General features: G+C 45.5%; 2 protein-coding genes across 4 annotated transcripts in view; one reads left to right on the top strand and one right to left on the bottom strand.

Annotated features, from left to right (window-relative positions):
* The window catches only part of TRMU (tRNA mitochondrial 2-thiouridylase), a 28,897-nt gene extending 24,656 nt beyond the window's left edge, over nucleotides 1-4,241 (top strand). Inside the window, exons 12-13 of the mRNA XM_081211704.1 lie at nucleotides 869-2,123; nucleotides 2,514-4,241. Coding sequence (XP_081067830.1) covers nucleotides 869-931 — 63 coding nt within the window. The 3' untranslated portion in view covers nucleotides 932-2,123; nucleotides 2,514-4,241. The remainder of the gene's footprint in view (nucleotides 1-868; nucleotides 2,124-2,513) is intronic.
* The window catches only part of CELSR1 (cadherin EGF LAG seven-pass G-type receptor 1), a 158,509-nt gene continuing 134,692 nt past the window's right edge, over nucleotides 3,998-27,814 (bottom strand). The window contains exons 25-35 of one of the 3 annotated variants that reach the window (XM_081211344.1): nucleotides 27,042-27,216; nucleotides 18,818-18,930; nucleotides 17,182-17,261; nucleotides 14,484-14,610; nucleotides 14,122-14,247; nucleotides 12,929-13,065; nucleotides 12,486-12,589; nucleotides 10,260-10,427; nucleotides 8,123-8,365; nucleotides 6,607-6,871; nucleotides 3,998-6,017 (exon numbers count right to left, since the gene is read on the bottom strand). In XM_081211344.1, the coding sequence (XP_081067470.1) occupies nucleotides 6,008-6,017; nucleotides 6,607-6,871; nucleotides 8,123-8,365; nucleotides 10,260-10,427; nucleotides 12,486-12,589; nucleotides 12,929-13,065; nucleotides 14,122-14,247; nucleotides 14,484-14,610; nucleotides 17,182-17,261; nucleotides 18,818-18,930; nucleotides 27,042-27,216 (1,548 nt within the window). In that variant the 3' untranslated portion in view covers nucleotides 3,998-6,007. Of the gene's footprint in view, nucleotides 6,051-6,606; nucleotides 6,872-8,122; nucleotides 8,366-10,259; nucleotides 10,428-12,485; nucleotides 12,590-12,928; nucleotides 13,066-14,121; nucleotides 14,248-14,483; nucleotides 14,611-17,181; nucleotides 17,262-18,817; nucleotides 18,931-27,041; nucleotides 27,217-27,814 lie in introns of all 3 variants that reach the window. The other 2 variants (XM_081211343.1, XM_081211345.1) reach the window with 2 other exon arrangements.

Genomic DNA, 27,814 nt, shown 5'->3' with positions numbered 1-27,814 from the left:
TGTTTTAAGAGCGTAATTCTTGTGGCTTATTGTATCTTCCAAAAGCTCATTTTTCCACAAGCATGTATATGAAATTTAAGTCAGCACTGATAGAAATTGTTGTGGACACACTTCACCTTCATAGAAGAAATGAATAGATTCTATCCATTGGGGGAAAAAACCCTTAAAATTGGCCATACTCCCAAAATAGGAGGAAGCCTTTAAACAATTATGAATTGGTTTAGTCTGGATTTAGACATGTGGTCTATTATTGTTTGGTGCGTTTTTTTGTACTGGAAAATGACTACTATACTTGCTCAGTTAAGCTGGGTGGCAAATATTCTTTTCAAGGGATTAGGATTGTTCCTGGAGTAATTCACAAGAGCCATTAAGAGTAATTGCTTTTGCCAATTCTTTGCTTAGCGTTTCAGCTGATTCTTTAATTAATCAATTAAAGCAAAAGTTATTATGGCATGCTAATGCACATGTCAGTTTGAGAATAATTTAGTTAGTGGATGTATATCTGTTCCCTCTGCTGGACATCAGGGCTGGAAAAATCCAACGATGTCAAGGAATTTGAAATACTTCCCCATGCTGTTTTCTGCCAGTGATGGGCTAGAGGCTGGATATAATGCTAACAAAATACAAATGTTACATGGTGTTTGGTGAGAAGCTGTAACCTGTCAGTCCCAGTTTGTGCTAGAATAGTTATTTAAGCCCAGACACATAAGCATGAAGGGGAGGGGGTGAGCATACCTTGCTGTAAATAGAGTTTGCATTGAGCTCTAAAATGTTCTGTGAAAATGCAGTGATGTAATTATTGGTATATGTATGTGCATATGTACATATGTACTTGATTTTAAGCAGTAGCACATGCCTCCATCCGCAGGTGTCCTGCTCCTCCACCATTTTCACTGCCTTCCAGAACTCCAGTGTGACATCACCTTCCTGAGTTCCTTCAGATCCTCCTCAAGGCCTACCTGTTCCTTGACACCTTTAGTACAACCACGTAATCCGCTAATCTAAGATAAGGCAGGTGTGGCCAGAAAGAAACACAAGCTTTTCCCATTTCCCTCCCCATTATCTCCTGAGTTGAAATTTAGACAGTAAGCTTCATTGGGCAGAATCCTGTCCTCTTGTACTTTGCATAGGTAGCAGCATTGATGCAGTCCTTCGAAAAATAATAGCGTCCCTTGTTCCTTACCCTTGTAATTTGACAAGATTTGCAGGTGAATTGGCTCATACCCTATGATTCCCGATTTATTTTCATACCTTTGGACTGTGTTGCTACTATGAGTCACCTATATATCGACTCTTAAGATTGGCATTCTTAATTTCTGTAGTAAATGCAGCTAACTGAAGGTTTGTCTATAGGCCAAATGGGCCACATAAATACTTCTACCAACAGTATATTCTTCCAACGAGCAGGTGTGTTTAATGTCAGATCACAGCCTTAGCTCTTAATTTTTATTTTTAAACCACGGCTGATAAAAGGGTTGATATCAACCCTTTGTATTTATCCACCACGTCTAAGTTTCAAAGGAAATTCTTGTCCTGGGCCACTGAAATTTATATTCACACTCTGAATATAAGGTCTGCCTCATTCAAAGTTTTTAAAATAGGCTATTTGTCCAGGAACTGTCTCTTACTAGGGCTGATGCCAATACTTAGGTAGATGTCTAGATTTTGCATAGAGCTTCTCTGCTTCCCCTTCCCTGGAAGCATTTAAACTTTACTTCCAGGATGAGAGGGTGTCCATTCTGTAAACACTTTACAAATACAAGGTATGGGGTTGCTCTTAACACTGAACACTCAGGAAACTGAAAAGCTGGCAGGGGAGGAACTTTCTACTGCATATCTTGTTGAGCTAGAAATACAATCTGCAATCTTTTTGGCTTTCTTACTTCACTGAGTGGGGTAGAGAGATTAGAACAGAACGATTTGAAAAGCTCCATTTCACTTGAACAGATGGATTCTGAACGTCTCAGATGTGCTTACAATCGGAGAGCTTTCACCAGAGGAGGAGGCCGGCGAGAGCCAAGTCCCTGGCTGCTTAGCAACTCTTCATTGGTTATTCAGAGAAGCTGAAACCTACTCTCCGCAGGAAGGTTTGAGCTGTGCGCATGTAATTGAAATATGCATTGGTAAGTCAATGGCTGTGTTTTAGTTCGTGGGGCGTCGCATCCAATGGAATTGGTGTTTACCCTGTCGCTTGACACTAGACGGGAGCAAAGACTTGTGGGAAGTAGGCTGGACTCCCTCGGTTAAATCTTTCATCTCGTCATCTGGTCCCCCCAGGAGGGAGATGCCCAACTCCGGAACGTGACATGACAGGAGGCTGGAGTTTGCTCCATGTAAAATTCATGAAGCAGCTGCCCTTAAGAGCTTCCTGTGTTGCTTCATCATGTGCCCAAGCATGCATTGTGTGGCTTGAGGACTTACTGCAATCTCCTCCCCAAGAGGTGGCCCATCAACGCCAAATTCTGAAAAGGCTCGGGGTTTTATGGCTGATGGCCTCTATGGATTCTGTTCAGTTTTCAGCTAGAGCAATGGCATCCCAGATAACGGCTAGATGCACCTTGTGGCTAAAGAGCCGAAATGCAGATGCAGCGTCTTAAGGTGAACTTTTCTGGCGGTCACCTTTTTGGAGAAGGGGCATTGAAAGATGTTCTTATTGAATCAAAGGGTAAAAGGAAAATTTTGCTAACCCAGAGAGATAAGCGACCAGCCAGTCGTTTCTCACCAAACGCTTCTCAGTCTCAATCCTTTTGCCCCTTTCGAACCCAAAATAGACAAAGGGACTTTATATTCCAATCCCAGCCCTTTTGTCAATGTTTTCAAGGGAGGCGAGGGTTCCAGTGGTTCCAGGCTTCCTCAAATGCAAAGACAACCAAACTAGTCTGTGTCCCTTGTGGGGAGATCGTCTTTCCAGCTTGCTTCCTGTCTGGGAAAGGTCTGAGGTATGTTCCATTCGAATGGATACAACGCCCCACAAACTAAAAAGAACAATTTGTCTTACCCATGGGTAGGCAAACTAAGACCCGGGGGCCGGATCCGGCCCAATCACCTTCTAAATCCAGCCCGCGGACAGTCCAGGAATCAGTGTGCTTTTACATGAGTAGAATGTGTCCTTTTATTTAAAATGCATCTCTGGGTTATTTGTGGGACATAAGAATTCTTCATTTTTTTCCTTCAAAATATAGTCTGCCCCCCAAGGGCTGAGGGACAGTGGACCGGCCCCCTGCTGAAAAAGTTTGCTGACCCCTGGTCTTACCTGAAGTTTTGGGAGTGTATTTACTGTATAGCTCTACTATACACTGTTTGGGGGAGTATGGCCTATCTTGAGTGCTAGTTTGTCATGTTCCTTGTGTTGCGTTTCCGTGCCTTTCAGATATTTAGCAATTTAGAGATTTTATTACAGAAATTTACAGAGCCGGGGAAGGGGGAAGTCGGCAGGTATTTTCTCTCTCTTTAGGTACTTTAGGCTTGGCGAATCCGGAAAAGTGAGGGAGCGCCGCCTACTCCCCACAAGTCTTTGCTCCTGTCTAGCGTCTCGCGACAGGGTGAACACCCACTCCATTGGATACGGCGCCCCACTCCCAGAATGACACTTCAGGTAAGACCAGTTGTTCTTTCTGCCTGCACTATCGGAGACAGTATGCCTGTGAATGCTAATTGCAAGTAATTGCAGGTGAGGAGAGCTGAGGATCTGCTTCCTGTGGGCATCTCCTTGGCCACTGTGAGAACAGCGTGCTGGCCTAGGTGGGCCCTTTGCCCAATCCAGCAGGGATCTTAAGTCACAGGAGTGGAAGAGGAAAAGAATGCCACCTTCACTGTGGTTGGTTCTGGCTTATCGAAAGAAACCCAAACACTGTGGATGTGAGCAACAGAAGGAATACCCCTGGGAGTTGGAGGCTCTTGGGAGAGCAGCAGTTACGGGTAAATGAGATTCTCTGCCTTCTCTTGGCGTGGGTTACCAAGAGGAGAGCAATGGATAATAAATGGCTGGAAGCATTAATACAAATCCACAAACTTAATTTATTGTTAGGTTCTCTCATCTGTGCTTCAATTCCAGTGTTCTGCACATTAATAAATATACATTTGTTTAAAAAATCCCTCCAGTGTCTAATCTGCCATAAACTAACAAAACAAAAAAAACACCCCAGGATTTCACCCCCCACCCCCAGGGTTAGCACAGCTGACACACTTTAACAGTTCTGATAAAAAAATTAACTAACTACATTTCATTGGGACAAAATATACACATAGATGTGAAACAGCTGTAGCATCATTTAGCACAACCCCAGGTATGATAGGCAGATATGTTCACATTTAAAACTTTCTTTTTTTTTACATCAGATTTTCATACAGCATGAAAGCAATACTTTTTAAAGAGCCATACTCTTTTCCGGTTCTCTGAGCTTGACAATGGAGTTGGTTTAAAAATAAAATAAAATTGAACAAAACAATTTCTGATTTGCTCTTGAAATCCAGTTATCAGGTATCCCTTAAATAAGGTAGTTTTGCAATATCTGAATGCAATCTAAATATTAAAGGGCTGCGTTCATAATCTCTTAAAACTGAATCGCTGACCTTATCAAAGTTAAGCATTTATAAGGCGACTTGATTTCAAGGGGAGAAAAATCTTAGCAAATGCTCAAGTCTGTCACTGAAATCTGGGGGGCTTAACTAGGCTGCATCATGCAGATTGACTCAAAAGTTTCCCTTTTTGGGTAAATGAACAAACGAGTGGCAGCTTTGTGCATTCTGAGACCAAGTATCATAAATACAAGTTACACGTTTATTATTTTGATAAATTGTGAATTTGTCATCAGCTATCCTCCCTGACCCCTGGGAGTCTAAAAGGGAATTCCACATTATGGAGAAATGCTGTCCAGCCCATTAACTAAAGGCCTTTACTTCTGGAAAGGCACTTCTGGGCATTCAGGTTATCAATTCTGCTTCCAGTCCTTAACTGCGCAACACAAAAATAGTTAATTTCACATTTCCTAAGGAAGTATAAATTTTGAAGTGCAGAAAAATAAAGAAAATGTTTACATGTAGATGGAATAGTGGGGAAAAGGCAGACTTCCTTAAAAATCACCCACAAATACTTTTGTTGTTACTGGATGATTGGCTAGTGTAGAGGAGTACAAAAATACACACTGAATCCTTTAAAATATTTCAGATTATTCTGACAAATTCTGTTCCTGAATTTAAGTTTCCAGAGATAAGTGGCAGCCTTTTTTAAAAAGACTGTATTACAGTTAGGCGTGATGCAGACGTTAGTTATATTTCCCCACCCTGAAATGCCAAATTCAAGTACACTTGTGCAATTCTTTTTAATATAAAAAATATCAAAGCTCTTTCACAATTATTCTCCTGCTATCAAATTTTTAAGAAAACCATCATATTACATGAAATGTACAAAAAGAAACTTTTAAAGAATCACCATATAAAATATATAAAAAATATCTACAGCTATATATATATATTTATATTTTTATATATTTATATCAAAATGATGGTATTTTAAGACAAAAGTGTCCACCACAAGCTGGCGTGGAAGCTGGCAAAGGAATTGAAAGGGCACTTGGTGTGGTTATGTTTTTCTCCTGAGTTCACAGATCCTATTGGATCCCCAGATCCCCAGCGTAGGCCGAGAGCGAGAGCAGGTAGGGCTTGGTTTAAGCCGGTATGTCTACTGTACTATGGACCATTTATTCCTCAAGGATATCCTTGCAGCATTGCTATGGCTCTGTCCACTTTCCCAAAAGGCATTGCTCTCCGGTAGCGACTTCCATTCATCAGCCTCTGCTTGTTTTGGCACAACTGATGCAGTCAGGCAGACCCTGAAGGTACCATAAGCTGCTTTACTGTGTAGACTGCAGGAAATGGGGCATGGCCACAGGGGTGCCGCCGTGAGAAACTTTCCCCAGACGCAACATCCCTTGGTGAAGGCAGAATCGAAAGGTCCCCGGGACGTGGCATCACCGGCAGAGTCGTCTCTCGCAAGTTGCAGCAGGTGTCACCATTTCCTGATGATTCAAATTGAAGTTTCATTACTGCCTCTGTTCATGAAGAGAAGCAATCATGCAACTTGGGGTTAAAACAGAGGCAGGCTGACAAATCCTTTAAGTGAAACTACCGAGCTCATTTTAATATGTTAGCATGCAGAGAGAGAGACAGGCGTCAGCAGCTTGACGCAGTAGGAAAGTTAAAAAGTGGGTGAAATTAATGACAGGATGTTTTCGGGCAAGGTAATCGGTAAAAAGCAAGTATTCTGTTAACTTGGGTATGGTGGTAGGGGATATTGTGATTAATTAGGTTCCAGGATATGACTCTGGCTTACTATCCTGATGAGTCAACTGACATTAAACCAGAGTTCCCCGTTTCAGAAGCAACAGAGAACTTTGGTTTACAACAAAGCAGGATTAGTGCACAAGAGAAAGCAGGCGAAAAGGAGGAGCAAACAGTCCTGACGTTTGTTCCAGGCTTTATAAGAACAAACGTCTGCAATATGGGCCACTGAAGTGTTAAAAAGTATGGAGAGGAGCAGGCGTCAGAAACCCAAGAGGGGCAACACCACGCAACAGAGAGAAGCAATTCACAAACAGTCACACTCACTCAGAATCAGAAGTCTCCGCAGTTACGGTTCCCACATGGACGTTCATGGCCAAACCGTTTATCTGTTCTGGAGGCTGATCTCTTCTGGGGTTTTTTATTGTTATTCCAGAATCTGAAGTGGCGCGGATGCCATTGTTAGTCCCAATGGAAGTCATTCTTGATGAGATAGTGGTTTGATTATAATCTGACAGTTTTTCCCTTAGTCTGTTCTTCATGTTCTTGTCCACCAGTGGCGGTGGGTAGGTGACTTTGTTCTTCAGTATGCCTTCCGTGGAAAGAAAGGGGAAGCGATGAGTGGAGGAATTCAGTATAATGAAATGGAGACAAATTCAAAACCTGTATTTAAGGAAGACTCAATGTTCCATGTATTCTTAGATTGGAAATAAGTAAGTCTGGCCTATCATTACTCTCAACCACCAATGCCTACCAAGACTTTGTCCATACGGGAACAATCTTGGTACCCAAGCCTGCCCTTCACCTACCCTTTGGTACAAATCATCATAGAAGAGAGCTCAGATTGAGACATGAAATGAAAACCCAGCAAGTTCTCCCTGCTTGTAGGGATTGATTTCACAAAGCCTTTCAGCAATGCTCTCCGGCGGCCGTGACACACAGCAGCCATGTCTGGCAGGTGATTCTACGTACTCTCCTGCCTAGGCATCTCACTAAATTTACACTTGACTGTCAGTCATGGCTCCCTGTCACTTAGGATGCAGGCATCCTCAATAGGCATGTCTGCCACTTTCGAACTACATTTTAGGCTTGCACCAAAGCTACTTAGGTGCACACCTGCAAAATTGTAAGGTGGGTGAAGAACTGTTGTGTTTCATTATTTTGTATTAAATACATAACAGACCTGTTGGATCAGACCAAAGGCCTATTGAGTCCAGCGTTCTGTTTTCCAAAGTGACCAACCAGCTGCCTAGAAGAAGCCTACAAGTAGGACTGGACAACACAGCCCTTTCCCACTGCCATTTCCTAAGGCTGTCTCTGATCCCGCACGTCTTATTCAGCCCGCATGACTATCAGCAATCAAGTGATTTCTCCTCTCTGTGTTACTCCAATTCCTTTTCATAGAGGTCTAAGTGGTGGTCATCACCCACATCTCATGGCACCAAATCCCATTGTTAAACGCAACAGCTGTCAATCTTTTTGGGCCAGTGGGCACATTTGGAATTGTGAGATAGTGGCATGGCAAAGAACAAAGCAGCTACTCCATCTGAAAGGGTGGGGGAAAAGGCAGGACCACAAAACGGAGCAGGCATCATTTCCCATTGATGGGAGAAAGGCACTGACATTAGGCACTGCTGTGCTTGCCTGAAGCAAAGCTCTCTGCACCTCTCCTTTGTTCAGAACGGATGGGAGGATGTCCAATCGTGACATCCATTGAAATATGGGTATGTTTAAGGTGGTGTGCTCAACGTAGGAGAGGCTGAGACAATGCAAACAGGAAGAGCTAACGGTCTCTTGAGCATTTATTTCTGGGGATATATTTACGGAGACCTTTCTCCATTACCTTTCCTCTGTTCTGGCTGCTGGTGGTTCTGCTGCACAAGTGGCTTGTTCTCCTTCTGCTGCCCTTCGTTCTCTTTATCCTGAGGCGCTTCGCTGCTGTGGTTGGTGTGGTTTTCCTGGTGAAGTTCCACGTTCACCTTGGTTTCCACCTTCAGCTTTTGCTTTGCACTTGGCTCCTCGCCATCACTTGCCGTTACACCCTCAGAAGGCCAGTAGGGTTTCACGTGATTGGGAACAGAATCCACTGCAGGACACAGGAAAATAAAACCCCAATTAAAAACAAAAAGCGACACACAACATTAGAGCTTCTCTCAGCAGCTTCCTCTGTTCTTGGAAGCACAGAATACGCCCATTACAACACAGAATACGCCCATTAGCAATGACACATCTTTGGCCAAAGCTGCCAAAATGAACTAGTTTCAGTCTGTGGTATCTCCTGCCTGGAAACCTGGAGAGTTGCTGCCAATCAGTGTCAACAATGCCAAGCCCAATGGACCAATGATCTGACTCAGGATGAGGCAGCTTCCTTTGCAGTCCTTAAATCTGGTTTGCATATAATTTCAGGTTTAGGTTCGTAGTTGCTTCTTTTCTCCTTATTTGCAGCCACCCTGCTGGCAACCTTCGCTCCACAAATGAACTGGAAGCTCAGCAATGTAATCGGGGGTTGGGAAGCATATTTTTCTCAGCATTTATTGGACCACCACATACACACACACAATCCAAAATTCATTATTCTAAAACAGCAGGGTTATTGGCACTGAAAATGTTCTCACTTAAAAATAAAACTAGGGCACAAGAAACTTAAGTTGGGGGGAATAGGTGATTTCTTGATCACAGCCAGGGACCAAGAAGTACTATAACTGGATTCCGAGTGATTCCCTTTTACAATAAAGGGTTTGGTGATTACTTGAGTTTCAAGTACAGTGGTACCTTGGGTTAAGTACTTAATTCGTTCCGGAGGTCCGTTCTTAACTTGAAACTGTTCTTAACCTGAAGCACCACTTTAGCTAATGGGGCCTCCTGCTGCTGCCGCACTGCTGAAGCATGATTTTTGTTCTCATCCTGAAGCAAAGTTCTTAACCCAAGGTACTATTTCTGGGTTAGCAGAGTCTGTAACCCAAAGCGTCTGTAACCTGAAGCATATGTAACCCGAGGTACTACAGTATGCCACTTTCTAAGCCCCCATTTTCAGCCAAATAAAGTGACTTGCACATTTTGCAAATGATTTTTTATAAATGAAATTAAGCCTCACTAGGTGATGTTGAGGGGGTGTGTGGATCTGCTCTGCTCAGTCTGCTTGTCACTGCCTCTCCGGTTATGGAGAGGATCGTTTGCAAACCAGGGCAGTCCTGCTGCATTAGGAAACATTGCACTCTTGCTCTTGCTGAAATGCCACAAGAGACACAAGGCCGGGAAAACACTCCACATTCCTGAAGAGAACAAGGAGCTGTTTTCCCTCTTGGTGGCTTCACGTGCTGCCCTGCCCTTTGCTCACCATGGACCTGTTGCCTGGATTGTGTCAGCTGATTGGAGCAGCATTCCTGTGCCTGTTGAGAGGTTTCTTCTTTCTCGGCCTTCCACGCTGTTCTGGATAACACCCAAGTGTGGCCAGGGGTATTTTTGGCTTTCTCTGAATTTACTGGTGCCGCAGCTTCGCAACCAATTCACTTAAGGAACTGCGACAGCAGAAGACCTTTCTAGACTAAGAATCCTCTTGCGCAGTAAACGCTCATTTTGACTATGGCTCATCTCTGCTGCCCTTTTAACTTTTAAAATGATGTTTGTCTAGCCTTACAACCGGCACGTGAATCAGGTGGGGAATGTGAAATAACAAGTCAGTTGTTCCAGGGGTGGGCAACCTGTGGCCTGAGATTCTCCGTCTAATTTCATGCGGGTGAACAGAAGGGATGGTGGATGGAAAACAGGGTGGAATAAGTACTGTAGTACTTTTGGCTCCGGTTCTGCTGGCTTCCCCATCCACTGTCAGCAAGAAGGGTCCCCCAGCCCTGTCTTAGGCCAAACCCATCTAGATTTGGGGTGCATTTTCCCCTGCTACTCTTTGAAGCACACCAGCCATTTCAAAGTGACCTTTAAGGCCCCCACAGGAGGAAGCACATTTTTAGCTGTTACTCTCTTACCTTTGGGGGTGCTGTGGAGTGGACCCCGGTCATTGTTTTTTGAGCTGGCTGCGTTCCATTTTTTCCCTGCTTCTACCCCATCTTCCTCACTATCTGACGAATGTGAGGAGGCATAGGAGCTGCTGTGTTCGTCAAGGGACAACTCGCTGTCCGAGTCAGAATCGTTTTCTGTAGAAGTAAACGAATGAAAGTGTTGAAGGTTTACTATATGCAAGAAACAGCAAGTTCATTAACTTATCACATCCTTCAAGCGTTCTTTAGTCACAGGTGTTTGGTCTAGTCTGCTCTATCAATCCTCTCTGTGCAGCACAGTCACAGAGGATAGGGCTCTTGATGGCTACTGGCTGCAACAGTTATGCTCTGCCTTCACTGCTGGATGCCTCTAAATGCAAGTTGTTGGGAATCCCAAGTGGGAAGAGACCTGTGGCACTCATGTCCTGCTTCCTGGTTGGCTTCTGTGCCCTAGAGAAGCCTCAGAGGAGGAAGGATAAAAGCCAGGGGAGTGGTGGTAGGACACGATGAGGCAGGGGGCAGGATGGTTGGATGCTGAACAAGCAACAGGCTTGAGTGAGAGAGGAAGGAGAGGCAGCTGAGAGGGAGGTGGGGGCTGAGGCTGCAACAGGAGTCTGCCGGTCCCACTGTATTCAGCTCCACTCCTCCCTTGTCTCCAAGGGCATAGAGAGCTTTGCATGGAGCAGAGAAAAGAGCACAGAAAACGGATGGAGATTAAGATGGCTGGGAAAACAGCTGGATGGGGAGGAGACTTAGGGGAAAGTGGGAGACACAGTTCTGGCAACTGCTTGACCCCTGGGGGCCAGTCCTGCCTGTAGGTTTATCAGTTTGTATTCTGTTTCTTTGAATAAAGAATCATTTTTATTGCTCATCTCTGTGTCTCCGTGCTGACCTGCAGCTGAACCAGCCCTGACACCCATGCACAAGTAACTGTACAAACACAGCTTTGTATCTTGCTATATTATGCATTGTGGAAGATCTCTTGTTCCCCTTTTCAACACAGTAGTACACTTACGGCTTCTGACATTTCCTATTACTACAAATATTGATTTGGTCCTGATGCAATATTGAAATTACCGTATTTTTCCGTCTATAAGACACCCCCTATTTTGGGGGCCTCAAAATTTAGAAAATAGGGGAAATGAGCTTTTGGGGAGGATTATTTGGGGGGATTGCCAAAAATTTCTCACTCACTGGAACACAGCACGCAACCGCTCGCGTTGCAGCTGCCTGATTGTTGCTATTAGCCCTGCTGCTTGCCGCTGCGGCAGCCAATAGACAGCTGCCCTTGTCGCAGCAAACGGTAGCGGGATTGGCGGCCGCTGGTGGGAATTGGGGAGTGATAGGTGGTTTCCGCTCGCGTCACAGAAATCACCTATCAGCTCCCTGTCTATTGGCTGCCTCAGCGCCACAATAACCAAGTGGCCAATGCTGAAAATCACTCACCCGTCAGAATGAAGTACAAGCCCAAGATTGTAAGCGGCAATTGTAAGTGACGCGAGCGGTTGTGTGCTGCAATTTTCGGCATCCCCTCCAACAGTCAAGCAGCCAATCGCCACTTACAATCTTGGGCTCACGCCAAAAAAACATTTGCGCATCCCCCCTCAGCTACCTGTGTATAAGATGAGCCTAAATTTTGAACCTCATTTTTGGGTCAAAAAAGCTCGTCATACACGGAAAAATACGGTAGTTACTGTTGCTGCTGTTACTTAGTAAAGTAAAGAGACCCCTGACCATTAGGTCCAGTCGTGGCCGACTGGGGTTGCGGTGCTCATTTCGCTTTACTGGCCAAGGGAGCCGGCGTACAACTTCCGAGTCATATGGCCAGCATGACTAAGCTGCTTCTGGAGAACCAGAGCAGCGCACAGAAATGCCGTTTACCCTCCTGCCGGAGCAGTACCTATTTATCTACTTGCACTTTGACGTGCTTTGGAACTGCTAGGTGGGCAGCAGCAGGAACTGAGCAACGGGAGCTCACCCCGTCGTGGGGATTCGAACCGCCGACCTTCTGATCAGCAAGTACTAGGCTCTGTGGTTTAACCCACAGCGCTGCTACTTAAGCCTGCCCTAATCAATGACACCTGACAATGAGACAAACACCCTACAGTTTACTGAAACTGAGAAAAGCACTGATTGTATTAATACATGGTACTGGTTGGTGGGGACTAAAGGAGATGTTTGTCATATACGGTTCTGAGAAGAAAGACCTCTTACCGTTGGATTTTGGTGGCTTCTTGTGGAAGATGGAGGAATCGCCTTCTGTATGACCTGCTCTTGCTTGGCTGGATGACACACTAAGCTTCTGGGCGGCTTCATCTCTAAGAAGAAGAAAAGGGGGATGATAGCAAGCAAACCCACAGGGACACCTGAAATTCTAGTTTGCTGCTTCGAATGCAATGTTTGCCTGGCGGACTGTATGGCATCAGTATAGCCACTGCAATTGGCATTCAGCCTGTATTTAAATGGTGAAATCAAATGATGCAAACAACGTGGGCACAGGTAAGGTGCAAGATGCATATTGCACAAAAACGAATCTGCAGAAGCGTAAGGGAAGCACAACTTGCACAAAAGCAGCAATGCATTTCATGTCATTTTTGCAAAAGCAACACAAAGAGAAAAGGGAGAGGCCTGAAAGCCATGCGCCGCCACCAGATTACCTGAGAATATAAGCAAGGTAGCTATTGTGACTCTTGGCTGACCTGATGGTGCTTTCTAAGGAGACGGTGGATTCCCCAATAGTGGTGCGATACATATTTGGCTCTTCTACATACGTGTCGTTACAGTTCAGAGACCGCTGGGAGAAGGGGAAAAATAAGAGGTGTTGACCAATAAACACATACATTTATTTTTGAAACCACCCATCAAACTGAGAGGGGTCAATATTATTAAAGCTGATCTATACACACAGGCCAAATCTGCGGTGAAGCTCTTGCTAGGCTGTTCCATTTCATACTGAAATTAGGGGGCTGCATACTTAACTACTCCAATGCCCCTGAACACATAAAAACTGGATCTCATGGAGACCTGCTAGCTTTCTTCCTGACATGCTAGTTTACTGTGGTTTTTTTGGGGGGGGGGGTTAATATGATGAGCAATAGGTAACAGGTGACCCTCACGTCTTTTTTGTAGTGGTACACCCAATCAACAGCCACATCATATGGTTATCCTGATCATGAGCTTTGGTAGTCAAATGAGCCCTCCTTTTTTTGTTTGGAGGAAGCTTAACTTTTAAGTTATTTGTCCAAAGAAAGAATTGGTCTCGCTAATCTTTTTCTTGGGCCATCCAAAATTTGACTTTTAGGAAACGGCGAGCTTTTAGCAGGAGAAACTTTGCTCCTGAAAGTCAACGTTTGAGTGGCCAAAGGTTTCCGATGATCCCTCATTTGATTAATAAAAATCAGATAATAAATGTAAATTTGGGATCTAAAAATATCACAAACAGGATAGAAATAACACTAAATGTTTCCTTAAAATGAGTTTCTGCCCTTAAACACTAACAAGAAAACTAGTGAGTTGCAGTAGGGTTATATCCAACTAAGTCTTACTCAGAGGAGACCCAACGAAATCAATGGACTTAAGTCAACTCCAATCACTTAAATAGTTTAATAGGAATATGGCATAATTATATAAATCCCAATGCATATACTTCCATTTACATTCTAAAAAACCCCAAAGCTGAATGCAGCTCTGTTTTATGTTGGTAAGAGAGGATATGTCCTAAAATAAAGAGTTCTAGGCCAATTGCTGATGGCAGGGAATCCAGACAAAATTTGGCATCAGCAATTTTGTCAGGATACAGAACTATTATGCGTCAGTGCTGGGAAATGCCTTTTGCAGAATGGCTCCTTACGGTTAACAATGTAGCTCTTGTGGTGGTCGTGTCGTCGGTGAGTGGCTTCTTCCCAGTGAAAGTATTCTTCAAATGTTTCCTCACTTCTTTATTGAATATACAGTGGAAGAAAAAGATGAACAGGCCCTAGATTTTTTTAGAGGGATGAAGAGAAAAAAGGACAAAAGAAGAATATGTTTTAAAAAATAGAAAAAAATTTCCAGGGAGGGGATCCTTTAATAACTGAAGGAGGAGGAATTCACTAAGTTTGCCATTTTTACCTATGAAGCCCTGACTCGGCACTGCATAATCAGAGAAGTGATAATCCAAGGAGCATGAAATGGATCTGAAGGCACGCCATAAAGACACTTTATCAAACTCACCTGTAAGCAGCTGAAGATAGCAAACAGGTAGTGAAATGTCATTACATCACTGTTCACCGCCATCAGACCGAGTAACCAGGTAGCGCTGATCAACAGTAGCAGTAGGAAAGCAGTCCGCAGTACAGAGCTAGATGAAAACCACGAAATAATTTGTATTAGGAATGAAATATGGCAGTCCCTGGAGTGCACACACTGCTATTCCCAATTCCGCCCCAGGAAAGAGAGAAATTCTCAAAGCTCTGGCTGAAATGCAGAAGTTCAGAATTAAACAAGTAAAGTCAAACACTACTTTTGTCTTGTTTGCTACGTGACCTTGTAAAAAATAAGTTTTTGTGACTCGGCCACCAAATACACCCTAGGCAGAGATACTAACTACTGATCTGTGAATTCCAGTTTGCTGTCTCCTAGGTAGCCAGACCCCAGAGGTTTGGCTTATGGCCTAAGTAACACCCACTGATAAAGCAGGTGATAGGTAAAGGGGATTTATTCTGTAAAGGTAAAGGACCCCTGGACGGTTAAGTCCAATCAAAGATGACTATGGGGTTGGGGTGCTCATCTTGCTTTCAGGCCGAAGAAGCCAGCATTTGTCCACAGACAGCTTTCTGGGTCATGTAGCCAGCATGGCTAAACCTCTTCTAGTGCAACAGGACACCGTGCTGAAAGCCAGAGTGCATGAAAACGCCGTTTACCTTCCTGCTGCAGCAGTATCTTTATCTACTTGCACTGGTGTGCTTTTGAACTGCTCGGTTGGTAGAAGCTGGGACAGCAATGGGAGCTCACCGCATCACGGAGATTCAAACTGCTGACCTTCTGATTGGCAAGCTCCAGAGGCTCGGTGGTTTAGACCACAGCACCACCCGCATCATGTGCTAGCTGTCCATGGAGGTGCAGGTTAATTCTGTGTCCAGGGTGGCTGTTTACCAGCTCCATCTGGTACGCAGGCTGAGACCCTACCTGCCTGCGGACTGTCTTGCCAGAGTGGTGCATGCTCTAGTTATCTCCCGCTTGGACTACTGCAAAGCACTCTACGTGGGGCCTCCTTTGAAGGTGACCCGGAAACTGCAATTAATCCAGAATGCGGCAGCTAGACTGGTGACTGCGAGTGGCCGCCGGGACCACATAACACCAGTCCTGAGAGATCTGCATTGGCTCCCAGCACGTTTCCGAGCGAAATTCAAAGTGTTGGTGCTGACCTTTAAAGCCCTAAACGGCCTTGGTCCTGTATACCTGAAGGAGCGTCTCCACCTCCATCGTTCTACCCGGACACTGAGATCCAGCACCGAGGGCCTTCTGGCAGTTCCCTCATTGTGAGAAGTGAGGTTACAGGGAACCAGATAGAGGGCCTTCTCGGTAGTGGCGCCCGCCCTGTGGAATGCCCTCCCTTCAGATGTGAAGGAAATAAGTAGCTATCTTCTCTTCCAAAGACATCTGAAGGCAGCCCTGTTTAGGGAAGTTTTTAATATTTAATGCTGTATTGTTTTTAACACTTGATTGGAAGCCGCCCAGAGTGGCTGGGGAAGCTCAGCCAGATGGGCGGGGTATAAATAATAAATTATTATTATTATTATTATTACCATTATTATTATTACTATTAGCAAGTGTTTTCCTCATCAGGTGGTATGCTTCCACTGACACCAACTCCTCTCTCTGTCACACAAACTCACAGTATTATACTGAGCACACCAGAAGTACCTTCCTCAATAGAGTGATTCAGAAAACTACAACAATCTCCAGAAGCCAGATGGTATGTCTTACCCTTGTTCATCACTTGGCAGTGGCAATACTTGCTTGTTATGTACACCATTAATAAAATGGTAAGGAACTGCCTTGCCTCTAACTTGTACATATTTGAGGGTGGGACTCCTCAGAAGACAATGAGGCAAACTCCTGTACTGTACAAGCAGGGGGTGGGGGAGATTTGTGTGCAGATCAACAGAAGAGCTGCTTCTGTGCATTGGAATCTTTTATCATCACCTGATCCACCTGAAGTTCGTTCTAGCCCCATCCCTGCCAAGGGAAGATCCTGGAACCTGGATTAGGTCATCAATTACCTGGTACCTAATGGTAATGCCACAGGCTGGGAAGAGACAACATGGTCCCCTCTAGATGTTAGTAGACTACAGCTCCCATCAGTCCTCACCAATGGTCATGTAACTGGGGCTGATGAGTTGTAGACTCATTAGGTCAACACACCGACTACCCATTCCATAGATGTACCCATGGTTCCTTAATATATTGTGCAAAAGTGTTGAATTTTAGTATGTTGTAAGCAGCTCCGTGGGTAAATTCTGGCAGGGTATAGATAACGTTTTTAAAAATTAACATTTTATTCTCCTTGCTTACATCTTAGCAGAAGCATGCTCTCACAGGGTGTAGGCACCTTCTGGCCTGAAGGCAATTCTTTTACTTTTAGCAGCTGCCTTCAGGGAGTACATCACTGTAATTATGCTATGGGAGAAAGTGTCTCAAGATGGGGATCACAAGCAAGAGAAAACTGAAAGGGGACAAGGGAGGGAGTGGTGGAGCAAGAGCTGACAGAAGGGGAACGAAAGATTCAACAAATAGTAAAAAGAACAATGGCACTAAACAACGTTTCAAAGGAAGAGGTGTCCCAGAATCAGTCTGGGAGCAGGAACAACATGTCTCTGTCTCACCACTTCTCATGATTAGTTTCTTTCTGTCATGGTTACAAACTTACACAACTCCAGTTTTTTCCAGTGAACGCTGCCGTCGTCTGCATGATGCTTTAACTGCTAGTATGAAGATCACAACGTTGATCTGGAGGGGGAAAGTATGGATCAGAATAGCGATGAGCAGGTGTTTGCCTTCCATGAATTCACCAAAACACGATTTTCTACCCAGCTAAGAGCCCCTCACTTCATGTTATGCTTTGCTTTCTTAATTCAAGAAACTTTGACGCAGTTGTCTTGAAGATTCTGCTCTGCAAGGTTTGAAGTAAAACAAAGCTTCTGGAGACAGTAAGAACAAGAAAGATTTTGGCCTTACAAATTGTACTTGCAAAAGTTAGACACTACTGCAAATGCACAGGTACCATTATCATGGACATGAATGCTTGTAACTGTTGCAAAAACAGCATGCCGGATAAACTAGTCTACGTCAAAGTATGGGACAGGCTTGAGGCCAGGAAGGATTCACGCAATACGTGGGAGGAACAAACAACCAGGAAATCCCTTGGGCCACAATAAGTGTGAGACTGCTGAGCTCTGGGGCTTGGTTAATAATGTTACTGCACCCCAGTGCTGAACTCAACTGTCGAGTACTGTGGTGCAATTTCTTTATAACACAGGAGTGCTGAGGTTTGGGGGCTCATCTGGCCCTGAACATGATCAGTATTATGCAAGAAGCCTTTTTTAAGCTATATGCTGGTGACGGTGGGGTGACAGTTCAACTCATTATGATGTGCATCCCCCAACTGGACTTCCACCCTCCCCAGGCCAGAATACTTTAGGCTGATGGATGTTTTGTCCATTTTGCCCCTGAAAGGTTTCTTAGAGAGGGGATTTGTTAGGATAAGAGGAAACGATTTCTCTTCCCCAAATACATTTTGTTCTTCAAAGAAGACCTTACAAGCTTACAGTATTCCAAACTGAGAAAAGAAAAGAGAATTCAGGGGTGAGTGATGCATATCCACAATACTATGTGAGGAGGCCCAACAGACCCATTGCTTCCAATTGCAACTTTTTTTGTAATAAATGTTATTACACTTTCAAAAAGTTGACATATATACTTAAATACTTTTTTTTTAACTTTTCCCAACTTCCGACCCCATTTTCCATGGTGTCTGAATTCCCCCCCCCCTCTGCTGTGCAATACCTTCCATCTCTGATACCATCACATCACTACTGTGTTCTCCAGTTCCTTCTGTTGCTCATATTTCAAATCCTGCTTGCAAGTTCATTCCTGATTACAACTTCTAAGTGGGTGCAAGCCACACACATCATGATACTTACGGGCATAATTGTTCTCTAGATTTGATTCCTGGCCAGGAAAACACACAAAAATACCCAAACCTTTTAGTAATTGACGAAAGGTTGATTTTTAATAAGTTACAAAAAAGTTTCCTAGTGTGCAGAAAGGGATGCCAAGTTTTGATTGAAATCTGTAAGGACCGATGTTGCTATCAAGGCTTTTTAAAATAGTTTTAGGATCAGTTATCGGAGCTGTGCTGTTTCATGTCTTTTGTACATTTGATTTGAATTTAGGGATGTATACGACAGATGAATTTTTAAGAATGTTCTACAGTCAGAGTGCTTGGCAGTAATAAATTCAGCTCGGACGCATTTCACGCCGAAGGCAGATCCTGCAATACTTACAACCACAACGATCACAATAGGTCCTGCAAAGCTCCAAATCAGGGTGTCGTGAACGGAAAGCCAGCAGAAATCTGGGTTCCCATAGCCCTGTGGATCCAGCCCCACTGCAAGACCTGTATCACAACACAAAAGTGGAAGGAATTTCTGATGTGGAGTGTCCATCAAAATAGTTCACACTCGCAATCCATCCATATCCCGAGTATTGGGTAACCATTGCTGGAGAGGTATGGTCTTTCCCTCTCAGAGCAGCCACCACCCAAAAATACTTAGCCATCCGGAAATGTCTGGCATCAGTTAATTTGGCAGAAATAGTCTGCTTCTCAAGACTGAATATTCATTTGTGGCAGTTGCACCAAAGTGTGGCCAAACATCTGAATCCAATATTCGCTGGCAGTTTTATTTTCTGCACATTGCCTTAAGATTTTACTAAATTAAAATAGACCCAATTCTTGCCCTTAGGTATGCAGTTCACCTACTATGAAAATTAACAGGAATTATAGTATTTCTTTTACGTTTGGGGCTTGTTTTAGGGCTGCTCAGAATCATATACAATGCAATTCAATAAAATACACAAGTCCCAATGGGCTATATCCACAGGAGGATTAAATACTTTTGTAATGTCTGAAAAGTGCCAGAGAGCCTTTCTACATTTTTAGAACTCAAAAACTGTGTTCTTCAAATAAATACAAAAATAACACAACTAAAAACACAGCAACCATGCCTGTTGGTATAGAATATGGTGGTACCTTGGTACTTGAACGGCTTGGCTCCTGAACAAACCAGCTCCCAAACGCCGCAAACTCGGAAGTAAGTGTTCTGTTTTGCAAATGTTTTTCAGAAGCCGAACATCCGATGCGGCTTCCAATTGAGTGCAGGAAGCTCCTGCAGCCAATCGGAAGCCTTGCCTTGGTTTTCGAACGGTTTTGGGAGTCGAACAGGCTCCCAGAATGGATTAAGTTTGACAACCAAGGTACCACCACTGTATTCATTTTAAAGAATGAGGCACAATGCAGACAACTGGATAAGTATCAAATAATATGCATTTTCTAGAGTTTAGTTACTTTTCTCAAGGAATGCATCTGCAGAGAAACAAGCTTGGTGGAAAAATTAGCTTTTCAGCAGCAAAACAACTCAGTATAGGATTAGATCACTAATCGATGCAAGCAATTCCCACAGTTTGAAGCAGAAGGGAAACTTCAAACACATCCTGGAGAATATTCAAGAAAAATATTTAGAGATGTCATGCTGCAAGAGTTAAAACTTTCCGATATTTTCTCCAGTCATTTATCTTTCTCATCAGGACTGCTCAATATTTTCAGAATATTTGTGAGTGGAAATAATCCCTTTACCCTTCACTACCTCAGTTTTTGCCAAGGGTATCCATTTTACTGAATACCTCAAGCTTGGGCAGAAAATATTAGACTATGTAATTGTCAATAATTTAATTTGACTGCAGATTGTGAGGCTCTTTCTGTTGCATGAGGTTTTGTATGTGCAAAGGATCGTAATTTTACTTGTCTGTCAGCTACCAATGGAGAACAATGCTTTGTTTTCTAAGGAGCCTACTTCTGAACTTTTCAAGTCCTGACTTCCTGGGAAACCATGCATGACTCACAATAAGCTGTCAGCAACCTTATCGTCTGCTTTGTTCTGCTACTGCTGATCATTTGCAACAAATGTTTGGCTTGCATTATTAATTATTGTGCAAACATACATAAGGAGTGGGACCGGTCAAACTGTAATTTATAGTTTTGCACTAGGAAAGCAGACAACACACACACAGACACAGTTGAAAAGTTTATATTTTATAAAGCAGAAGCTGCTGACTGCTTTGGGCCAGTGGACACATTTTGAATTTTAAGGAAGTGTTTTGGGCACCACTCTCAAAATCGCTTTATTTTGGGTGTGCAGCATTACACCAAATGGCTCCATTGGTGTGTGGCATGACAACAAATGAGAGAGAGTACAGTCATTTCTCCTCCTGCCCTGCTGCACAACCTCATGTTTAATACAGGAATTCCTGTTGGTCCTGATTGTGGAAATAACACGATAATGATTTCCCTCCAAACAATGTTGCTGTTGCTGTCAAATAACAACAGGGGACGTCCCCTGGTACTAGAAAAAGTACTGCCCTGCCGCCCCACCAGGAATGTGTGGTGGCACCTGCGAAGTGGTGGAAGGTTCTGGCGAGATCTTGCAGCACACACAAGATAATGCAGCATCTCACCAAAAGCAACCACTACTGCTGCTTCTCCATTGGCAGTGGGGTGAGCGCGGAGCCCATGGGAGCTCAAGTGGCTGCCTCAGCTTGCCTTGTGGGTGGGCCGGCCCTATTATTTATTGAACTTATATACCGCCCTATACCCAGATGTCTCAGGGCGGTTCACAGAAAAGATCAACATAAAAATCACAATATATATAAGCAAAATAAAAACAACCACCCCCCAAAAGTCCACATTTTAAAAGGGATGTCAGTCATATCAACCAAAGGCCTGGTTAAAAACGAACATTTTTGCCTGGCGCCTAAAATGAAGGCGTCAGGTGAACTTCCCTGGGGAGTGCATTCCACAGACGGGGAGCCACTACAGAGAAGGCCTGTTCTCGTGTTGCCACCCTCCGGACCTCTCAAGGATGAGGCATACGAAGGAGGGCCTCAGAAGATTATCTCAGGGTCCGGATAGGTTCATATGGAAAGAGGCGGTCCTTGAGTTATTGCAGTCCTGAGCTGTTTAAGGCTTTATAGGTCAAAACCAGCACTTTGGATTGGGCCCTACAGAGCAGACACACCTGTACCTGCTTCTCGCATGCACACAGACACTCCACATGTGAACAGCCACACGAAGATTTCTCCTCTCTTTGCCATGCATACTTTCCCCTCCCTCAATCCCTCTTTTCTACAGGCCTTCCATACACACAGACCACACATACAGCTCTACTCCTCTCTGACCAAATTCACCCCTCCCTCTCTTTCACAGGCCACACATGCATAGAGACCACAGATACAGGCTCCATTCCTCTTCTCTCTCATACACACATGCACATACACACAGAAAGAGGCCACACATGCATCTCCCTCCCTCTCTGCCCTCCATCACCCACCCCAGCATCCTTGAATGAACACCCCCACCCCACATACCTGTACATACAGAAATGCCCCTCCATGGGTGAAGGAAGTACTTGCCATCAGCTCCAAGTGGCTGGCGAGCAACAAACAGCTGAGCAAATCGGACAATCCCTGCTGCTACTTTCTTACCCCAGACAAAGAGCCTCTTCATGGGAGTGAGGCAACTCCCGGCTGCCAGCTCCATATTTAGTTTAATGGATCAAATTGATCCGTTTTAAAGGGTATTCCACATTAATCAGGCAGGAATTGTTTTTTTTTAAAGTATAACCTAAGCACATACAAAATCGGAGGTCGCAGTGAGCAGCTTAAAAGCATTCCACTTCCCTCGCATAGAAGGAAATGCCTTGTATAAAATGTTGCTTGCTGTGCATACTCTTAAAAACAAAGATTGTTTTACTCCGGTTTTATTCACATTACAGCACCCTATGCTCAGAAGAGTTCCACAGAATTTATTCCCAGATATGTGTGCACAGGACTGCAGCTTTAACTAACTGATTAAAAGTCATGCAATTAATTGGCTACCATTTTTAAAACTGCGCGACAGCTCTATCGGCTATCTTTACTTGAGCCTGCGGTGCACCACTAAGCATTTTTTTAAATTAATGATTGCTATTTCATTAGCAGAAAAATATAGAACAAGTAGAAACCTAGAAAGTTTCATTTAAATTGTTTTTGGCTTCAAACACTGCATACTTAGTCTTTCACACCCTGTTCTCCAACCCCCCCCCCAAAAAAATAAACCTTACAAGGAATACATCTCACAACTCACTAATGAGACCTTTTAAACAGGAGCACAGAGGCCCAAGGTAGCTTTCTTTCAGCCCCAAGCACTGAAAATCCCTGGATGCTGAACAGAACAAAGTAAAAATAGCCAAAGTTCCACATAGTCCAGCATTCTGCTCTCACAGTGGCTAACCAGATGCTCAAGAAACAGGTTTTTTTCCTGCAGTGCTCTCCTCACCACGGAACATAATTTTAGTGGAAGTTAGGCAAACTCTGGCTCTTATTTCTTTTAAATGAGCTTTAAAGACACCTTAATTAAAAAAGGGGGGGTGTTTGGACACAGAAATGTCATGCAGGGTGCTGGGTTAGAATAATTGTGCTATTTGTCCAATGTTGGTTTTTCTTTTCTTTTTTTGTTGAATGTAAAAGTTTTTTTTAATTGTTTCACAACATTTTACTGATTGTTTATTTGATGCATTGTATTAAGTATCAACAGCTTTGCAAGGTAATGGTCCTTAAAATGCAACAAAGAAATCTTCTAAGTAAAGAAAATTAAAATATGCATAACTTAAAAATATGGTGAGGTAGGTACCAACCAAGGAGAGGGCTGTTTTTTTGTGTGTGTGTAGTGGAAACTCAGCTATGGAGAACAGCTTCCTTGCAGAGAGGCTTGCTTGGTGCCTCTTCTGTGGCCTTTCGGCACCAATTAGAGACCTTTTTATTCATCCAGTCTTTTAAACTGTGTTTGAAACAAGGGCTGCAAGTGATTTATGCTGTCTCTGCTGTACGGAAGCTTCTGTCTTCTTTTGTTGTTGAATTGTTGGTTTTAATTGTTATATATTGCACCTCTAATGTTGTTTGTTATAAGACACCGGGGGAATATTTATTGATGGGTGGCAATATAGATGTAATTAAATAGTAAACAAAATAATAAATAATCGTCTGCAGGGTCACATTTTCTGTGCGCCTGAGGGAATATTTCTACCAGCGCAAGTGAAATCTAGAGCATGTCCGCCTCTTTCTCTTCTCAGAATATGAAAAACACTGCAAGCAACCAAGTAATTATAATAAAGTGAATGAAGTTATTCCTGAGGTATGTGTGCGATTCTTGTTCCAACTTGAATGCAGCTATGTTTTAAGTCCCTTTATCTGCACAGAAGTTACTTTAAGTAGGGCAAGAGACACCCAGTACAAATGTGTGTCTTGTCTTCATTTTGTGCCTGCAACTGCTCCTAATATCTAAAGCAGTGGTTTTCAACCAAGACTGGCCTCTGTCCCTCTTCCCTTCCTTCCCTTCCTCTGATGCCCTCCTGCATCTCTGCTTCCCAAAGGCTTGCACAGCTCTTTGTTGCAGCAGCCCTGGCTACAAGCTCTGCAGGCGAATGGTGACTCTGGGGCTGGCCAAGGGATGCTGGTTGCTGAGAGCTATGGCGGCCTCAGAATAAGCAGGAGAGGGACCCTAGTCAGTCCTTGCTGTTGGGAATGAACAGACAAGTGGGAGGCTGGGCAGGCAAGCAGGCAGGCACTGCGCTGGCCTTCCTTGTGCTTGCTGTGTGCAAGGCCTGCCTGGGAGCTGAGTGCCCAGCGCCAAAGGGGAGCCTTTCTGCCATGCAGGGCTGGCAGCACCCGCTGCTGGCCTCCCAAGGTAAGGTGCTGGCCTCACGTTCACCTTTGGCCTGTCTCTGTTGGGCCACTAAGGCTGGGGGCATCCTCTACCCAGGCCCCTGTGGGGCAGTGTGAGGAGGCACCTCTCTTTGGGACGGGAGGGGGAGTAGCTCAGAGACCAGAGGCAGCAGTAGTGGCTGCCCAGAGAACTTGCAAGAGGGGAAATGAGAGGAGGCTGAAGGAACACTCCACAAGGGAGGGTGTTCCAAAAAGCGTGAGAGGCTGCTAGCTTTGCAGGCAAGGGGCGACATAACTGGACTCCTAAGCCCCACAGGGGTGCCACAGAAAGAATGTAGTTGTCAAGGGAGATGTGGACTCAAAAAGGTTGGAAACCTCTGATCTAAAGGCACCACTGATAAGTATAATCCTAAGGATGCAACTACTTCTTGAATTAGGCCCAGCACAAGGAAAGGGGAGCGATTATAGGGCCTATATCCATTGATTTAAAAACAGTTTCTCTCCACAGGGAACTGGAAGTCCGTATGGAAGTGTTGCAGATATGGGGCATTATTGAACAGTTCAAAGTAAAGGTAAAGGGACCCCTGACCATTAGGTCCAGTCGTGGCCGACTCTGGGGTTGCGGCGCTCATCTCGCTTTATTGGCCGAGGGAGCTGGCGTACAGCTTCCAGGTCATGTGGCCAGCATGACTAAGCCGCTTCTGGCCTAACCAGATCAGCGCACGGAAACGCCGTTTACCTTCCCGCCGGAGTGGTACCTACCGTATTTTTCGCACTATAGGACGCACTTTTTCCCCTCCAAAAATGAAGGGGAAATGTGTGTGCGTCCTATGGTGCGAATGCAGGCTTTTGCTGAAGCCTGGAGAGCGAGAGGGGTCAGTGCGCACCGACCCCTCTCGCTCTCCAGGCTTCAGGAAGCTATCCCAAGTCTTGCAAGCCCGGCGGGATGTCCCACGGGCTCGCAAGGCTTGCGGGCAGCAGCCTGCACCCAAAAGCTGGGGACAGCGGGGAGGCGCAGAGCCGCCACCCCGCTATTCCCCGACCTGATCTGGAGGCTGGCAGGGCGAGAAGCAAGCCTGCTTCTCCCCCCCCCAGCCCCACAAGCTCGGGGGATAGGGGGATGGCGAAGCGCCGCCATCCCGCTATTCCCCGACCTGATCTGGAGGCTGGGGGTGGGAGAAGCAAGCCTGCTTCCCCCCCCCACCATCCCCACAACCTCCAGATCAGGTCGGGGAATAGCGGGATGGCAGCGCTCCGCCATCCCGCTATTCCCCGACCTGATCTGGAGGCTGGCGGGGGGAGAAGCAAGCCTGCTTCTCCCCCCCCCCAGCCCCACAAGCTCGGGGGATAGGGGGATGGCGAAGCGCCGCCATCCCGCTATTCCCCGACCTGATCTGGAGGCTGGGGGTGGGAGAAGCAAGCCTGCTTCTCCCCCCCCCCCCACCATCCCCACAACCTCCAGATCAGGTCGGGGAATAGCGGGATGGCAGCGATCCGCCATCCCGCTATTCCCCGACCTGATCTGGAGGCTGGGGGTGGGAGAAGCAAGCCTGCTTCTCCCCCCCCCCCACCATCCCCACAACCTCCAGATCAGGTCGGGGAATAGCGGGATGGCAGCGCTCCGCCATCCCGCTATTCCCCGACCTGATCTGGAGGCTGGGGGTGGGAGAAGCAAGCCTGCTTCTCCCCCCCACCATCCCCACAACCTCCAGATCAGGTCGGGGAATAGCGGGATGGCAGCGCTCCGCCATCCCGCTATTCCACGACCTGATCTGGAGGCTGGGGGTGGGAGAAGCAAGCCTGCTTCTCCCCCCCACCATCCCCACAACCTCCAGATCAGGTCGGGGAATAGCGGGATGGCAGGCTTCAGGAGAGCCCCACCGCCAGCCCCACAAGCTCGGGGGACAGCGGGAGAGGCGCACCGCGCCCTTCCCGCTGTCCCCCGACTTGGTTAGAAGGCTGGCGGGGGGAGAAGCCTGCTCCTCCCCGTCGCCAGCCCCGCAAACTCGGGAGACAGCGGCAGGGGCGCAGCGCGCCCTTCCCGCTGTCCCCCGACTTGGTTAGAAGGCTGGCCCAGCCCCGCAAACTCGGGGGACAGCGGGAGAGGCGCAGCGCGCCATCCCGCTGTCTCCCGACATGGTTTGGAGGCTGGCGGAAGGCTTCCTCCTCCCCCAGCCCCGCAAGCTCCCAGAGTGATGCCAAAGTTGCGCACAGCTTCGGCATGGCTCTGGGTCCCGTTCTGGGGGAGGGGGAAGCTCGGGCTTCCCCGCCCCAGCCCCGCGCCTGGCGGGGGGGGGGGGATAAATTTTTTTTGCCTTTATTTCCCCCCCCCCCAAATCTAGGTGCGTCCTATGGACCGGTGCGTCCAATAGTCCGAAAAATACGGTATTTGTCGACTTGCACTTTGACGTGCTTTCGAACTGCTAGGTTGGCAGGAGCAGGGACCGAGCAACGGGAGCTCACCCCGTCACGGGGATTCGAACCACCGACCTTCTGATCGGCAAGTCCTAGGCTCTGTGGTTTAACCCACAGCGCCACCTGTGTCCCGAACAGTTCAAAAGCCAGAGCTAAATAGCAAAACTTTTAAAATGTCAGCATATCAAGCAGAGAACATGCAGCAATGTCACCAGGTTCCCATGACTCTTTGAAAGGATGCCATGACAGCCATACTGATAGAAGACAGTTGTAAGTTTGTAGTGTAGATATCTCCCCACCATATTAGTTTTTCCTCCTTCATCATCTAATTTTCCTTACCTGTTATAATGGCAGGAATCCCCCAGCCCATGACGTAGTAGAACCTCATGTGCCCAAAGTTGATGTTTCTCACTTCCGTCAGCATCCGGTAGATGTGAAGCTGTTCGACGAACATCCAAGCGAAGGTGCTCATGTAGAAGTAGTGCAAAAGAATGGCTATCACCGTGCACACAAACTAGAGAAGGAAAGACGACATGAAATTAGAATGGCTTCTGCTGAGCCACAAGAGATGGGCTTCCGTTAGACGTAAACAAGCCTCTAAACTTAGAGGTAGCCTTTAACAATCACAACTTCCCTAATTACAGAAAGTTTATCCTAATGTACTAGTGCTCTTTTAGAAATACTTGCACAACATCTGCCTTGCCAAGCAGCCTCCTAGCCATGTACAGTTGCAATCGAAATTATTCAACCTCCATTGTAAATCAGGTTTATTATCAAAATTTACAGACCTCCAGCTGTTTGCAATGGGCAAAACAAACAAAAGCAATTGAAATAGCTCCACATGAACGGATGCTTCAAGTGGTTCCCCCAAATTCAGATGAAATTGCAATTTAGAGCTTTGTTCAAGCCTGGACAAACTGCAGCTAGCCGAAAGGGTGATTTACTACATAGGTGGAGAACCTGTGGGCCTCCAGATTCCAACTCCCCATCAGCCCCAGAAAGAATAGCCAATGATATGGGGTAACAGGAGTTGTAGTCCAGAAACAACTGGAGGGACACGCGCTCCCTTCCCTTGGTTAAGATCAATGACAGTTTAGGGTTTGGATGTAACT

This window comes from Podarcis bocagei (genome assembly GCF_964188305.1).
Source record: "Podarcis bocagei genome assembly, chromosome: 10".
NCBI lineage: Eukaryota > Metazoa > Chordata > Lepidosauria > Squamata > Lacertidae > Podarcis > Podarcis bocagei.
This window is presented reverse-complemented; position numbering and strand designations above follow the sequence as displayed.